An 18,197-nucleotide genomic window follows, 5' to 3' on the forward strand; every position below is an offset into this window, starting at 1 on the left:
GTGTTTTCTCACAAAACCCAGCTGTGTTTTCAGAGGCTTCAGTTAAATAACAGAGTTAACCTGGCACAGATGGAACAAAAATAACTCACCATGGTTGATGCTTATACATGTATATATATAAACGCATATATAGTATATTAACAACAACAACAACAACAACAACCGAAAAACCCTTTCCACAAATAAATAGAAGAATCGTACACATAATATTTACATCCTTGATTGAAATGTACAAATGTAACGAGCAGCTCCACAATTAACTGGAGCGTTTCACAACAATATTTACAAAAGCCGTTATATTTACAGTACAATCCTAACTGTTCACGTTCTTCATTTTTTAAAAGAAAGAGCATTTTCTTCATTTTCGGTCGATTCAGGGAACTTTAGCAGCTTATTCTTCTTTTTTTTTCCCCACTTTACTCTTCAGACTCGGGACGTCTCGTCAGATTCAAAGAAACTAACGACAAAACGGACGCAGGAGGCGACAAAAATGTGCAAAAGCTCTGCGCGGGAGGTGGACGTTAAAGCGCTAAAACACTGACGTACAACAAACTTCACCAGAGTGGATAAAAGGCACGACGACGCGTGTACGTGTTAAGACGGTAAAGGTCTGAAGAGAGATTGTAACGCGTAAACGTGTATTAATCACCAGAGAAGCTGAAATTTCCTCTACAAAGACACGATCGTGTAAAACGAGGCTTTAGTCCTTCATTCTGAAGCCGTGTTGAGCTCTATTTTGTTATAAAAAAGCTTTTAAATATTTGGTTTTTAAAGTTTCTTCAGACTTGGACGACACACAGTGCTGAGGTCACCGAGGGAGAGGGAAAAACGTCATGTGACGCTTCAAATCACACGGAATAAAGGCCTTCTTCATCTGTCCGTTATGCAATATCCATGTCCTCCATGCTCAGCATTTGCCTCTGGGGGGGAAAAAGGAAAGTAACATAAATTAAAGCTGTAAAACAACAACAACAACAAAACAGCTACCATCCTTTGAGGAGTCAGAGTGAAAATCTTTACCTGAGGGTAAACGTAGCCGTCGGAGCTGTTCCTGCAGATGTGGACCTCGTCCTCCGTGGTCTTCTGGTACACGGGGTTGTCAAAGTGGATGGTGTTGGTGTTCTTCAGACGCCAGCGTCTCCACAGCAGCATCGCCGCCACCACCAGCACGGTGACGAGCACTGCAGAGCGAAGGGGTCAAAGGTCATTGTACATTCAGTGTGTGACAGACAGGAGATGACACAGAGAGCCGAGAGGTGGAACTCACTTATAGGCAACACGGCGTAGAGAGCGATGGGGTGAGTGGGCGGAGCCTCTGCGGGCACGGCTGCTCTGTGACCTGCAAGAATAAATCATTTATTTATAGATATTATCCCTTTGAATTAGACGATAAGATCAATGTTGTGGTTTTAAAAACAACTTAATGGCACAAAAAACATGACGGTCAAGGGTCTCTGCAGGTTTCAACAAGTCAAATTTAAGACTTTTTAAGACTTTTTTAAGACTATAATGAATACAATTTAAGACCCATTTCAAATCCATACTGGCAAAAAAGTACAAAAGACACGAAGGTGTGCAAACAATAAACAAAAAAACAAACAAAGCATCAGTGGAGAGAAAAAACTCAAGTTATACATTTATACAGGAGCATCAGAGTCAGTGATGATGTGTTTATAGAAGTACAGTCATTTATATCAGCAGCAGCAGAGATTGTTGATAAAATAATAATAATAATAATAATAATAATAATAATAATAATAATAATAATAACAATAATTGTGATGACATCCATCCATCCATACTAAAGTTACTATAAACACTCAGGTCTATAAATATCGGCTCTAAACGCCACTACAATGGATTTAAAATGAAACGATCAAGATGTTCTTTAACTGCACATGTTCAGCTTTAATTTGATAACTTTTGGTCCCTAAAAAGTGCTGTAATTCCTACACCACCTGATTTGGACGTAAATCCCCTCAAATTAAACTGAGACACCTTTTTGTGTTTTTGACTTTTTCTTTTTAGCATATCTTTTTCAATTTTTCCATGCACATTGTTCAAAATTTGCCAGGATGTGTATTTTTGGGTGCTTTAAAAAATGTTCATGTGATTTTTTTTTTTTTTTTTTTAACAACGTTAACAAAAATACTCACGTTAACACACCTTCGCACCAAAATGTGCACATTGAAACCCATTCAAATCACTATTTTGGATCCTGCTCAAATATAAAGTAAAAACCATGAATCATCAAATTTTTTCACATCAAATTAAAGCTGAACATATGCAGTTAAAGCACATCCTGTTAGTTTAATTTCAAATCCCTCGTAGTGGCGTATAGAGCCAAAAAAAAGAGAATTGTGTCCACGTCCCAATATTTACGGACCTGACTGTTTGCTAGAGCGTGGAATTTATGGCACAGACATGAAATATTGACATATTCCTGTGAAACTATGGTGTAAGTTTGTGTAGTTTGTACCTTGAGCGTCGACAGAAGGCTGCTGTGAGCTCTGCGTGGTCTTAGAGGCTGAGACAGTCGAGAGCTTCTCTGTTGCTCTGATGACGGTTGTCGTCGTCGTGGTTACCGGCCGTTTGGCCGTGGTGGGCCGAGTGGTCGTAGTCGTCGTCGTCGTCGTCGTCGTAGCTGCTTCACCTTTGTCTGCACGAGAAGACGAACGAAAAAGGTTTACCGCGACCGTCGATTCTGTCTCGCGCTGCTGCGGTTTGTTTTCCGATCGATGCCATTTATTTACCCGTCACGCACGTCCTCATGTCGGCGCCCAGGGTCATGTGATCGGGACAGGCGCAGGTGTACTTGGGCGAGCCCTGGTTGATCTGCGGCGCCGGCAGACACAGGAAGTCGCAGCCTCCGTTCATTCGGTTGCTGCCGCTGCACCAGTTCAGACCTGACGCGACAGAGAGAGAACATCAGAACAACACGTTTGTTTGTTTGTTTGTTTGTTTGTTTGTTTGTTTGTGGGTAACTCTGAGGGCGGAGCCATGTCTCTGTACCGCTGGGCTGTTTGAGGTTGTGGTGGACGATGATGTCCTCAGGATGGTTCAGGTTCCCCGCCAGCTCCGTGATGTCCTTCCCCGTCAGACGGTTGGCCCTGAACACGGCTTCATTAGCGGCGTCCGTCCAGAACACTTTCTCCTGCGGGGGGAAAGGAAAGACTTATTATTTTAGAATCACAATCAGCTTTATTGGCCAACACATGCAAGGAATTTAACTTGACTGAACAAGGACAACAAAGAACAACAAAACATTTAGTCGATTTAGGATCGTGTTGATGTTCTGAATCCAAAAATCACATTGGTTTTGCTCAATCAGGTCAACTTTCTGAACAAAGCTACATATTTGTTGTTTACATGTGCGTCATACGATGCTAAATTCTTTAATATTTCTTGCAATAAACAAATTCTGAAGATTTTGCATGTGCCAAATTATGACAAATTGTTTTTTTATATATATATATCTATATATATTACAAATGAATGAAATGGCTTCCGTTGCAAGATCTTGCAAAAATAATCCTGACGTATTTTTCTGCTACATCTGCGCTGAATAAACCATTGTTCCTAACAGGAATCTAGTCACGAGTTTCATAAAGTGCTCATACCGTGTTTATTTAGCTATTAAATGTGGTATAATGTCGCAAAAATGTCATCAATTTAGTCAGAAGATCGGATTTTTCAAAATTAAATTAGCATAAAAACTAGCGCTGTGCAAAAGGTTAACGCATGACGCCGTTTCCATGACGACTGTCCGGAAAAAGACGCCATGTATACTAGCTGCATTAGCTCCTTTTAGCGCCGTTAGCATTTGCCTACAGTGGAACTGGAGCCGTCTGTTTATTAAAGGAAAAGAGCAGCGCTAACAAATAACGTTAGCGTACCTGTGTAACTGCGTATGTGTGCCTCTGTTTTTAAACTTTAGCGTTACTTTAGAGACTCGTTTTAACAATCGGGGAGTCACGGAAACATGACGTCACGGGCGTCTTTTTCCAGCACTATTAAAAATCTGACCTGATTGAGAAAAATGGATGTCATTTTTGGATTCCGCGAGTGCAACATGGTCCTAATTCCGTTGAAAAGACAGAGACGACTTACACATTTTTGTTTTTTGTAACCCAGTGTTATAAATATATAAATATATGCATGAGTGTATTTACAGTGAGGATTTGAATTGTTCAAGTAGTAGTAGAATTAATTAATATTATATGAAATTAAAAGCAGTGGCTTTGCATGTACTATCATTAAAGGTGCATTATGTAATAAATCATAAAATCCTCCTAATATGTCACAGAGACTCAGGAATAATGTTCATATAACAAACTGAACTCACCAACAACAACAGTACAGACAAAATATTTGCATTAAAAAAAAATATTTTGCAGACAGCAAATCATGTTTTGGCTTCATGTGGCGCCAACTACCGCCGTCTACCAATCATTGCAGTCAGTAGAGTCTCAGCTGCCGAGCAACCACGGGTTGCCAGTTACATCAGAAAACGAAACCTAAAAGACCTATGTGTTCTGAATTTGAATGTAGTAACCGTTTTTGGCCACATTCTTACATATGGCGCCTTTAGCAGCTGCTCTGAAATTCAGCCCTAACATTTGACTGAAGTTGCATAAAAACAAAGTAGTTCCCGTTTTATTCTTCTTCACGTTTCATGAACGAATTCCCCTTCGTCGCTCACCTCAAACACAGCGAGGGAAAGCGGGTGAGCGAGTTTCTCTGCGTCAAAAATCAGGGTGTGCCTCGTGCCGCCGTTCACGTCGACGCTGGAGAGCGTGTGCAGCTTGGAGTCGACCCAGTAAAGACGCTGGTTCACCAGATCTGTGCAGAGAGAGAGAGAGAGAGAGAGAGAGAGAGAGAGAGAGAGAGAGAGAGAGAGAGAGAGAGCAGCAGCAGCAGCAGGAGTTCAGTGATTAGACTTTTATCAGCGCTGCACAGTCGTGAACACGCTCGTCTTCCTTCTCACCCAGAGTGATGCCGTTAGGCCACATGATGTTTTCCGTCACCAGAGCGACGCGATCCTCTCCGTTCAGTCCGCTCTTCTCGATCTTGGCCTCCTCGCCCCAGTCTGTCCAGTACATGAAGCTGAGACGGGAACGTAAAGCGTTAACAACCAGGGAAAAAGCAAAAAAGTTAAGACGTGAGCGCGTCTGAAAGTGTCCGCTCACTTGTTGACCGGGTCCACGGTGATGGCGCGGGGCTTCTCCAGGTTTTCCGTCACCAGCGTCTTCCTCTTGCTGCCGTCCGTCGTGGCCACGGAGACGCTCTTCATCACGCCGTCCGTCCAGTAGATGTTGCCGTGGAGCCAGTCCACGGCCAGGCCCTCAGGGGCCTCGATCCCACTGCCGATCACCACCGAGTGAGACGAGGAGTTACTCGCCGCGTCGATGCTGGAGCTGCAGGGAGGTCAGAGTCGTGATTCACAGCTCCAGCGCTACTACACTCGTCAATCTTTAGACCAAATTATGGAATGACTGGCAAAAAACGGTTCCTCTATAAAATAAAAAACAGGGTCTCTGCAGGTTTCAACAAGTCAACTTTAAGACTTTTTTAAGACCACAACGAATACAATTTAAGACCCATTTCAAATACATACTGGCAAGTTTTAAGTTTTCTCCGCTGCTATGCTAAGCTAAGCTGTAACACACTGCGGCGCGCGCACAACATGCTAGCTAGTGGTGGGGTGCTCGATAAATTCTCCCCGGGCAGCACAAGTGGCCTACTTTAGTTCCGTGTTGTTGTTGTTATCGCATCATCAAAAATAGGAACATTTCGAAGCGAGACTGAAGTTTATGCACCTTTTTAAATAAACGTTTTAACGTTAATAGATTTTTTAAGACCTTTCGAAATTCTATTTAAAAACTTTTTATGAGATTTCAGGAGAATTTAAGACATTTTAAGGCCTTAAATTCAAATGATTGGATTTAAGACTTTTTTTAGACTTTTTAAGACCTCGCGGATACCCTGTACAAAAGATACTTAAAAGATAATTTAACGGTAGTTTTGTCATTTGCTGTTTTTCATGTGTTGTTGTTCCATGTCTCCATGTCTTATTTTGATTCACACAAGCTCAAGGAATTAATAAATTAGGGTTATAAACTAGTGCTGTCAAACGTTAACGTGTGTAATGACACGTTTCCATGACGAATGGCCAGAAAAAGACACACGTGATGTCATGTTTGCGTGAGTCCGGATTGTTAAAATTAGTCTTTAACGTAACACTAATCTTTAAAAACAGAGGCATTTACACAGGTACGCTAACGTTATTTGTTAGCGCTGCTCTTTTCCTTTAATAAACAGACCGCTCCAGTTCTAACTGTAGGCTAACGCTAACCGGCGCTAATGCAGCTAACGGAGCCAACTGGTAAACGGTGCCTGGACTCCGGTGTCTCGGCACGTAAACATGACGTCATGTTTGACGTCTTTTTCTGGCCAGTCGTCATGGAAACGCGTCATGCGTTAACCTCCAGTTCCACTGTTGGAGCGCTTACAGTGCTAAAAGGAGCTAATGCAGCTAACAGTGCTAACTGCTAAACGGTGCCTGGACTCCGGTGTCGCGGCACGTAAACACGACGTCATGTTTGACGTCTTTTTCTGGCCAGTCGTCATGGAAACGCGTCATGCGTTAACATATTCCAATCATGGACATACATACATTACACACTCACGTTTTGCTTTAATATTAATGTTTGTTATTGTCATTATTGTTGGTATTTTATATATAATTTGTTACTATTAGCTTGTTAACTTTTACATAGATGTTTTCTTTTTTTGTGAAATTTTAATTTAATAGCGGTAGAGGCTTGAAATAAGCCCTCAAGGTTTTCTGCCTCTTCCTGCACTGTGTGTTATTTCCTATTCTTTGTCAATCTTTGTGGATTTTTCTTTTTTAAATTGTGCAAAGTAAATAAATGAAAAAGGCGTCTTTGTCACCTGTAGATCTTCTTCAGACTCAGATCAGACCAGTAGAGGACCTTGTTTGTCATGTCCATGTCCAGAGCCACGGCGTTCTTCAGCTGTGGGACGACGCGGACGTACTCGCTGCCGTCCACCGTCATCTTCCTCACCTCGTGTCTGTTGGTGAAGAACAGGGTCGGCACAGATCCTGGAGAGGACACAGAGGAGACCAGACACAGCGTTATTACTCTGAAGCACATGTGTCAAACATAAGGCCCGGGGCCCAATGTCGGCCCGCAGAAACATTTCTGGCGGCCCCGCAATGAATTACAGTTGATAGTTTTAATCCAGGAGCGACTAAGCTTGTTAAATGTTTATTGGACATTACTGGATACAGACCAATAAGTGTAAACAAAAATACTGGGTATTTACCTGGTTTCTATATGGTGAATTTTAGTGTATTATTGGGTTATAAGCTGGTAATAAGCAGGTAGCTACAGCCCCCAATTACTAGCTATTTACCCAGTAAATATATGGTAACAGAAATGTGTTACTTGGTATTAACCTGTAATTAGAAGGTAAGAACAATGGCCAAAATACTGGGTAATTACCCAATAAATTATAAAGCGTTATTATATTAATGCTTAAATTACATTATATTAACGCTTATATTACTTAAAGGTGCATTATGTAATAAATCATAAAATCCTCCTAATATGTCACAGAGACTCAGGAAAAATGTTCATATAACAAACTGAACTCACCAACAACAACAGTACAGACAAAATATTTGCGTTTAAAAACAATATTTTGCAGACTGCAAATCATGTTTATGTTTTGAAATCATGTTTTGGCGTCATGTGGCGCCACCTACCGCCGTCTACCAATCATTGCAGTCAGTAGAGTCTCAGCTGCCGAGCAACCACGGGTTGCCATTTACGTCAGAAAACAACACCTAAAAGACCTCGGTATTTTGAATTTGAATGTAGTAACTGTTTTTGGCCACATTCTTACATATGGCGCCTTTACATTACATTATATTAACGCTTATATTACTTAACGCTAAACTGTAGAACTGAAATCTGGTCATTAAAATGATTACAAATGGGATTTCTTTCTGTTATTTTTTCCTTTTGGCGGCCCTCAGTCCAATGTTGGGTTCCTAAATTGGCCTCAGGTGTCAAAACTTTGAAAACCCCTGGTTTATTCTGTCTTACAGTTACATCTGGCCCTTTGAGGGCAACCATTATGCTGATGTGGCCCTCAGTGGAAGTCTTTTAGGATAGTAGTAGTAGTATTTACCTGATTCAGCTTTGCACGTTTTGGTCGCAGGGTCGATTTCAAAGCCGTCCTTACAGTCACACTTGTAGCTGCCCGGCAGGTTGATGCAGATCTGACTGCAGACGTCCGGCTGAGCACATTCATCCACGTCTGCAGGAGGAGAAACAACGACGACAACAGCGTTCAATAACTCAGATCGTTTTTTTTGAGGTTGTGATGTTTGGCGTCCTCACGCTCACCTTCACACGTTCTCCTGTCGTCGTTCAGACTGAACCCAGACGGACACGAGCAGTTGAAGCCGACCTTCAGGTCGCTGCAGACGTGGGAGCAGCCGCCGTTTCCCGCCAGACACTCGTTGATGCCTGTGGAGACGAAGGAATCGTAATCATCGAATTTATCTAGACTTGAAGACTGAAGGTTATTTGTGTGATATTCACATCACGCTCCACACTCACCGCACTGGACCGGTTCATCAGATCCGTCGCTGCAGTCTCTCCGTGTGTCGCACAGCTTCTCCTCGCTGATGCATTCTCCGCTGACGCATTTGAACTTCGTCGGACCGTCACACGAGTTTTCTGTGAGGGAGAAAAGAGGAGGAGGAGGAGGAGGCGTGAGTTTAAAGACTATACAGACACGTGTGTGTGTGTGTGTGTGTGTGTGTGTGTGTGTGTGTGTGTGTGTGTGTGTGTGTGTGTGTGTGTGTGTGTGTGTGTGTGTCTCGAGGTTATTATAGGGTTGAAATTCTCAAACTCTCATCAGAGTTAATTCAACAAATGATTTAGTCGTTTCAGTATGTACGTATATACACACACATATATACATATATACATATATATATATATATATACACACATATACATATATATACATATATATATATATATATATACACATATACATATATACACATATATATATATATATATATATATATATATATACACACATATATAGATACATATATACATATATACACATATATATATACACGACAAATAAAGCTTCTAAAAAGGTATTTTTAAAAAGTATTTTCAAAATAAATGTAATGCATATTCCCATATTTAATAACTTATTTTTTAACAGTAATTTTAACTTCACAACAACAACAAAAAATGTCAGGTGGCCCAACCAAATATATGTAAAACATATATATACATTCCTAATATTTATTTTAAAATTAATTATTTGGCAACTATCCCTTTAAGGCGTCTACATTAGATAACATTATTGTGTTTGTACACACATATATGTATATACATTTTTTTACTGTATATATATTCTGAAAATTGTCTATTATGTACATTCTATTTAACTCTATTTAACTTTTTTTTTAATATAGTCTCAGTTTTAATATCTTTATATATTGTACTTGTCTTGTTAATGCATGGTTATCATTTTCTTTACTGCTGTTAATTTCTCTCTTTTATCTCTTATCTTATTTAGTTTTAGTCTTTAGTTTTGTAGACGCTGAAAAGGATGAAATAATGTGTGAATAAGAAACTAAATATGGACGATTAAATCCTATTAAGTTCATTCTTTAAACTTCTTTAAACACCTGCAGGTAAAACAAAAGTCAAACTTGAAATGGTCTGTAATCCAGAATGAATGAATTTATCTACAATTGTGTTTACTTTTAGTTATTATAACTAAATTATTTTATTTTGAGTGCACCTATACTTATGCTTTCCTATCATTCGCCTTATCGTCAAACTATGACCCTGGACTGATATCATCATTATTTGATGTTTCTTCTTATGTTCTTCTTTCCTTTTGTTTCTCTATTTCTTGAAAAAATAAAAATAATAAACACATTTTTGGTTTCCGTTCACTATAATAACCCTGCTGTGTGTGTGTGTGTGTGTGTGTGTGTGAAGAACAGTCACCTATGTTGCAGCCGATCTCATCGCTGAGGTCGCTGCAGTCGCCTCGCTTGTTGCACTGCAGGCTGCCGTGGACGCAGGCGCCGTCGTTACACTGGAACTCATCCGGGCGACAAGTGACTCGAGCTGGAAACAGACAAACGGGTGAAAAAACGTGAAGAACCGGACGACGCAGGAGGACGAGGACGAGAACATACGTGAACGGATGAACTTACTGCAGTTGAGCTCGTCCGATCCGTCGTGACAGTCCTTGCCTCCGTCGCACCTCCACCCTCCGTGGATGCACTCCCCGTCGGCGCACTGGAACTCGTGAGCCTGACAGAGCGCCGGCGTCTTCTCGGGCCGCTCCCCCGCGCAGTTCTGCGGCCACTCGTCCGAGCCGTCGGCGCAGTCGGCGTCGCCGTCGCAGCGCCACGAGGCGGGCATGCACGCCGAGTTGTTGCACTGGAAGGAGCGCGGGCCGCACGTGGCTCTGACGCACGAGGCCTCGTCCGAGCCGTCCGAGCAGTCGCTGGCGCCGTCGCAGACGTACGACTCGGAGACGCACTGACCGTTGGCACAGCGGAACTCTGCGGCGCTGCACACTTTGGCCGCTGTGGTGAGAAAAGAGAGAGAGAGGGGATGAGATTTACTGCTCTGATAACCTGAGATCAGTGTTTCCCAACCCTGGTCCTCAGGGAACACTGCCCTGCCGTGTTTTAGATGGCGCCCTGATCCAAAAACACAAAAACTCGTCATCAAGCTCTGCAAAAGCCTGAAAACTAACTTTTGTAAAAAAAAAAATTCAAATAATTTAATGTTTCAACTTTTGTAAAAAATTAAATTAAAAAATGTAATGTTTCTACTTTTGTCAATAAAAAAAATATATTATTTAAATTTTTGTAAAAAAAAAAATTCAATAATGTAATGTTTCAACTTTTGTAAAAAAATAAAAAATTCAAAAATGTTATATTTCAATTTATTTTAAAAAAATTCAAAAATGTAATGTTTCAACTTTTGTAAAAAAAAAAAAATGTTATATTTCAATTTATTTTAATTTTTTTTCAAAAATGTAATGTTTCAACTTTTGTAAAAAAAAAAAAAGTTATATTTCAATTTATTTTAATTTTTTTTCAAAAATGTAATGTTTCAACTTTTGTAAAAAAAAAAAAAGTTATATTTCAATTTATTTTAATTTTTTTTCAAAAATGTAATGTTTCAACTTTTGTAAAAAAAAAAAAAAAAGTTACATTTCAAATTGTTTTTTTTTCAAAAATGCAATGTTTCAACTTTTGTAAAAAAAAAAAAAAAATAATAATTTATATTTCAATTTATTTTAATTTTTTTTCAATAATGTAATATTTCAACTTTTGTAAAAACTTTTTTTCAAAAATGTAATCAGCTGTGTTGGAGCAGGGTAACATCTAAAACACGGCAGGGCAATGTTCCCTGAGGACCAGGGTTGGGAAACAACGCCTTAGATGATAGATGGATCATAGTGGGACACTTTCCTAAAGAGGAGTTTACTGTGGGAATGGTTTATAGCTCCATTATACTGGAAATACTACACATAAGTATATTTGTATAAGTGTATAAAGGCCTTAAAATAGACTTAGAATCTGCCTTTCATATTAATTATTGTCAAGGGTCTTGGTTTATGGACGCCACCATTTTCTAACCACCGTCTTTCTACAGTAGAAGAAGAAAATTAAAGGAGTTTTGACATTTTTGTCTCCCGTGATCTTTCTTAGCGACGCAGTCTTTTATCGGTCAGGATGTTTTTTAACTCACTGCAGTTGTTCTCGTCGGCGCCGTTGTTGCAGTCGTCGGCGCCGTCGCAGTGCCACTTGGCTGAGATGCACTGGTTGGTCGGGAGGCCGCAGTTAAACTCTGACTGCAGACAGGTTTTGGTCGCTGAGGACACAGAGACACAGAGACACAGATTAACAGACGGATAAGACTGAATAATCAGGTTTATGACAGTAATGCGTTTATGGTTCTCCGTTGTAGCTTCTGTGTGAGTCAGCAGGTCAAAAGAACAGTTATTAACAGTCGTTTTTCTTGAATTAAACCTATTTCAGTTCAACTTTGACTTGATTATTATGACTTGTGTTATTAGAATAAAAACACAGAGTTACTTATTGCTATTTTTGATAGAATTTGCCACTTCAAAATGTGCAGATTGGATCTTTTTCATACACCCTGCTTGATAATTCAGTATCTAAATGATTCTTTTTTTTTTTTAGCCGGGTATATGAAACTAGAAAAGCACTCCGAGAGCGCAGACAAAATACACCCTGGGTCAGACGGCGAGTCTTCTAACCAGTGATGGCGTCTATGGATCACGCCCAAAATTTAATCACTTGTTCCTGGTCTCATCGCGGACATTTCCTGACAATTTCATCCAAATCCGTCTGTGACTTTTCAAGTTATGTCGCTAACTAACAGACGAAAACATAACCTCCTTGGTGGAGAATTTAGGATATTTAGGAAGAGGAAAATAAATGTCAGAATAATCAACGTAGCGTCCCTAACACCGTATAAATATATTCCGTGTTTATTAATGAACATAAATAACCGACCACAGGTCTCGGGCAGCTCGTCGGTTCCGTCTCCGCAGTCGTCAGATCCGTCACAGATCCACTTCTGCGTCACACACCTGCCGTTTGCACACTTCATCTGAGTGGAGCTGCATGTGAACGCTGCATCTGTGACCAGACAGAAAAACAACAGAGTTAACACACACACCCACACACACCCTAACACACATTTACACTTATCAGCATTTACTGCCCCCTCCCCCCCCCCCCCTCTCTCTCTCTCGTGAGCAGCTTGTGATCCGCGACTTTGAGAGTTAACGTTTAACAGAAAACGAGACAAAAACTCAGTGACGGTTATTGACTTTGAGATAAAGGACGGTGTGAAAACCACTCCTTTGATTCTTTACTCTACAACTACATGTTCACCGACTCCAGGGGAAAAACAACAATGGTTTGGTCCAGAAAATGTCAGAAAGTGTTAGGGCTGCGCCTCAAATCAATATCACGATATATTGAGCAGCTCACGTCGATAACGATAAATGAACGACGAGTTTGAAGTTGTTAAATGACGTCATCTCCTAATTTTGCATTATTGACCATTTATCTGATATAAGTGTCCGAGTGTCTTAAAGGGACATGAACACACAGGCAGCCTGCACACACACACACACACACACACAAAAAACACAACTTATATTTTGTTTTCTCTTTTTTTTTGAATTATCGAATGTATCGAAAACGGCAAAATGACGTTCGATTATCGCTGTAAATTTCGATAACGATAAATTTCCCGATATATATCGCCCAGCCCTAGAAAATGTTAAAAAACGTTGATCAGTGTTTGTCAAACCTGGAAATGACGATTTTCTCAAACGTCTTTGTTTTTGTCCACAAACCAAAATGATTCAGTTTTTTAATGATTTCTTTGTTTATGTGGAGCAAAGAAACAAAGAGAATATTCACATTTAAGAAGCTAAAACAATCAGAAATCTGGTTTTAATCATGAAAAACCAATTAATAGTTGACAATTCATTTACTAATGGATTAATGATGGATGAATAGTTTCAGCTCTAGTTAGAGTTAGACTGACGTGTTCCTTCTTACATGATTTCCTCATTCCCACAAACAAACAGTCACTTATACTTGACTATGTACAACCACACACACGCACTTCTGCTTTATTATTGAGTCTATATTTATTTAAGCTTCTCAAATGTGCACATTTTTACATTTGTGGACATTTTGAGGTTCTGGGAAAAACTTTTTCTTCATTACGTCCGTCTTTTATTGTGTATTTTACACCTGGAGAGCAGGGAACAGTGAGTTCACACATGGTTCTGTCACACAGGTGTGAGCGGCTTCACCACTCGGTTCCACTTTGACGTCGTCGCACGACCTCGACGTGACCTTGGGTTTATTTTGGGCTCGAAGGACTCGACGCAGTCAAAGCAAACGTACGACACACACACACACACACGTTTAACATCGTCCTCCATCATCACCTCTGCTCCTCCTGTGACCTGGAGGCTGTGGTGACACGTGTGTGTGTGTGTGTGTGTGTGTGTGTGTGTCACAGAGTGTGTCTTTTAAGACAATGCGACATGTGGGCGGAGCCTCAGCGATCACACCACCACGTACTGATTGGTCCCACAGTGACATTCTCCGTAACAGCATCACCACAGAGAGAGAGAGAGAGAGCGAAAACACAAGGAAGTCTGTCAGTGAGTCAGTGATAAGAGATGAAGACAAACAGGGGGGGGGGGGCTGTGATACTGATGTGTGTGTGTGTGTGTGTGTTCTTGTACTTGTGGCATACTGAGGACCAGTGAGGGTTTTTAACCAACAAAATGAGGTCATTTTTACGGAGTGAGGACATTTTGGCCAGTCCTCAATTTTTTTTTTCATTTAAATCACTTCCTTAGGTTGTAAACATGCTATACTCAATTTGTCAAAAAAAATAAATAAATAAATAAATATTTGTCAAATTTTGGACCAAAAATTTTGGGTCAAATTTTTTTTTCTAATCTTGGACGACATAGTATCGTATGACGTTTTTGTCAAATTTTGGACCCAAAAAAAAAAAAAAAAAAAAGTTTTCCAGGCCTTTTTGCTCTGGGGCTCCACCTACAGACATTTTATGGTACTGCAACCAGTAGTTCTTTGTAGATGTCATTCATGAAGTAGATATTTGTAATTGTGTTGATTTATAAAGTGGAAATGCTGGTCCTCACTTTGTCAGCAACCCAGTCCTCAGTATGCAGCAAGTACAAGAATGTGTGTGTGTGTGTGTGTGTGTGTGTGTGAGGAGATTGTAAAATAAGCTCAGGATCATTTCTTGTGAAAAGAAAGAGAAAAAGTGATGTTTTGTTTTCGCTTTTTTTGGTTTTCCAGGGACCAATGAGTCAGCGTGGTGTTTCAGCCCGCACACACACACACACACACACAGGCGCACACACACACCCTTTTAAGGGAAACTGCTCTCACACACACACACACACACACACACTCACACATGGTTGTTGGGGGGATGCCAGGCTCACAGCCAGCAGGGTTTCCAGGAAAGAGTTTCTCAAAAAGCACAAAAAGAAGTTTTTACGGGAACATTTAAAAGAGTTTCTCACTGATCTTTTAATTATTTTGTTATTATTTGTGTGTATAAGTGTGTGTGTGTGTGTGTGTGTCAAAGGAAACAAAAGTGGGTCACCAGCTTCACTTCCTGACCTCCAGAGCCTCGTCTCTCAGAGTGGAAACTAAACTATAAACAGTGAGAGCAAATGTTTTCATGTTTCCACGTCTGCCTCCTCACACGAGTTCACACAGCGACAGAAAACTGTGAAGAAACTGGTTTGACTTTATATTCATGGGAGGAAAGTGAGTTTATTTTAGTTTGGTGGATGAAGAGGAGATGGTTTATTTATGGAAGAGCTCTGTGGTCACTTGAAATAAAAAGGTTTTTGGTCCGTTTGAGTAAAGAGTAAAGTGAAGGAGGAGGATTTAACGGGAACAACACGGACGTTCGCTTGTTTGGTTTAATCCAGTTTTCCTTTAATCTGACATTAGTTGTTCAGATCTACCAGACATAGCAATGTTTCTGCAGGATCAGTGAGACCTGGTGCAGCAGGAGTCACCGTAGCTCCACGGTCAGACGTTCTCCAAAGAGTTCAAAGTATTTTTCGACAATTCAGAAATAAAATGACTCAAAATCAGTCACAAAAACTGAGTTTTTTGGGTTTTTTTTTCTCCAAATGTATGTATTTATGAACTCTGAATATGTTCTGATCGACATCATTTTCACTGGAAAATTTCCTTTTTAATGATTTTAAATTGCCTTCCAATGTTTTATTCATTTCTGCTCGATTTTAAATTGTTTTAATTTCTATAATTGATTGTGTTTTAATTTCAAATGTATTTCCTTGCCTGTAAAGAACTATGAATTTCCTAGATTTCTACAAATAAACTTGCCTCGTCTTGGAAACAAACATAACCACACACACATGACCAAATGCCTGGGAATAAAACTCAGTTATTTGACGTCACCTCAGTTACGACCACTTCATTTTCTAATCTAATAAAAGCGTCCAGATACAGATGACAGAGCTGCTGCTGCTGCATGTCAATGTAATCATCAAAATCTATGACTATATCACTTTTCACTCCACATAGTGCAAAGTAAAAATGAGCTTTTGTCCACAGAGTCTTTATTTATACTAACAGCTGAACCTGACGACCAGGACCTACACAGTCATATAAGGCCACTGGCGTACGTACACACACACACCTGGACAAAAAGGTGTGTTTATGGACTCTGCAGCTGCACCTATGAGTTAATCAATAACCAGAATGTACAGAATCATCACAGCTCACTTCTGCTGTGAATTATTGTCATGATTTTAATGACTGAAGTTTATCGTCGACTAAAAACAAAGAGCTTTTTCTCTACAGATCTAATATTTGTTGACCAACAACAGCAAAGAGCATCTTCACGAGCGACCACGGTCTGACGTTCGTGATAAATAATATAAATATAGACAAAAATCAAACACAGCAGTGTCCTGACTTACACACTTAGAGAGGAAGTTTATCTACATCTGCAATAATCTGAAAATCTTTGGATTATTGGAGGACGAGTAGCTTCAGCTGAGTCTATTTTGAGCTCATTAGTGACTCATTTTTTAACCAGAGAGGTGAAAAACCACAGTTTCACAGGAAAATAGGAAAGAAAAGTCTTGTTTCTCAGTTCACTGAGGGTTTGATGTGAGATACAGAGGCGCGGACTGATGCTGAGGGGAAACCTCAGTGAGGGTTTGTGCTCTCCGAGTGCTTTTTCTTCACTTTTTCACTTAGTCATCAGTGTATCCTGTAAATCTGTGTGTTTTTCCCTTTAAATGCAACCCTTTCCTTTAAATCTAGTTATTTTTATTACTAATACTAACAATAATACTAATGAACCAACTGCTTCCAGATCGTGCCAACGATGGTTCCAAATGAGAGGGGGGTAAAAAATATAATCTCCGGGGAATATAATTGTATAAAAGCACTTGGTAAGAACTGAAAAACCTAACTTTTATTCCAAGTTAAGAAGTAAATATTATGGCACAACTGTGCTGATGGGATTAAAACATTAAATAAGTTTAAACAGAACTTTAAAAATAGACAAATAAAAGATAAAACTAGTGGAGTGGGCTGACATGGTTTGGCACAGTTTAGTGACATTTTGCCCGTTTTGTTTTTGTTCTTTTTCCTCATGAACAAGTCAAAATGTAAAATATGAGCTATTGTTGTCCACACCCGCACACACGCTGGGTGAAAAATGCGGATTTTCCTGCATCACTTGCGGAGCCGCAGGGAGGAAGAGGAAGAAGAAGAAGATGCCAGAAACTGTGGCCGCGCCCTGCGCTCAGAGAGAGAGAGAGAGAGAGAACCGCGTATCGTCGATTCTTCTTCTTCTTCCTCTGAAGTGAAACCTGACACCGGCTCAGTGACTCGGGCCACAGCGATTGGCTGCTCGGCTTCATTCGGCTGCGCTCGGCGAGGACGAAAGGGAACCAATCAACGCGCCGTGCGTAAAACTCCATTCATACAGGATGGACGCGTAAAAACGCACTTTTCCGTGTCATCGATATCCGACAAAAATCGACTCCCACACTAATAACAAGGCTCTGGTTTCACAGAATAATTCAAAAATAAAAAATAAAATGAAACCTGAATAACTTTTCACGACGGAGCGTAACTTTCTTACCTGACGGAGACGCGCAGTGGATCAGCAGCAGGACGCAGCAGCATGTGGACAGTCCCGCGAGTGTCCTCATCATCCCGGACATGTCCCGTGTGTCCTCCCGGTCTGTCCTCGACTACACCGGCAAATGAAAGACAACAGTGTCAGACAGTCAGCGCGGAGGGTCCGTGCGTAAAAGGCTCCGTGCGTAAAAGGCTCCGGAGGAGACAGGAGGAGACAAGAGGAGACAGAGGAGGAGACACGACAGCAGCGTCTGTGAGACACAATATTATGGAGCTCGAGTCACAACTAACTGACCATTTTTCTATGAGTGGGCGGAGCTACAGCGGTGGTGTGATGTTTGAAATTGGACGAGAGCGTCAC

The 18,197-nt window shown here is 40.5% G+C and overlaps 1 protein-coding gene across 1 annotated transcript; it reads right to left on the minus strand.

Moving 5' to 3' along the window:
* Positions 1-881: 881 nt before the first annotated feature.
* ldlrb (low density lipoprotein receptor b) lies at positions 882-17,919 on the minus strand (the record flags this gene model as incomplete). Its single annotated transcript, XM_083909745.1, has 18 exons — positions 882-920; positions 1,021-1,181; positions 1,268-1,339; positions 2,480-2,659; positions 2,754-2,906; positions 3,013-3,154; positions 4,703-4,842; positions 4,988-5,106; positions 5,190-5,417; positions 6,955-7,126; positions 8,221-8,349; positions 8,439-8,561; positions 8,655-8,774; positions 10,083-10,205; positions 10,295-10,672; positions 11,850-11,972; positions 12,641-12,766; positions 17,838-17,919. 18 exons carry the CDS (start codon positions 17,917-17,919, stop codon positions 882-884), a joined length of 2,610 nt encoding a protein of 869 aa, XP_083765871.1.
* Positions 17,920-18,197: the final 278 nt, after the last annotated feature.

The sequence above is a fragment of the Microchirus variegatus genome, assembly GCF_963457635.1.
Source record: "Microchirus variegatus genome assembly, chromosome: 23".
Taxonomy (NCBI): Eukaryota; Metazoa; Chordata; class Actinopteri; order Pleuronectiformes; family Soleidae; genus Microchirus; species Microchirus variegatus.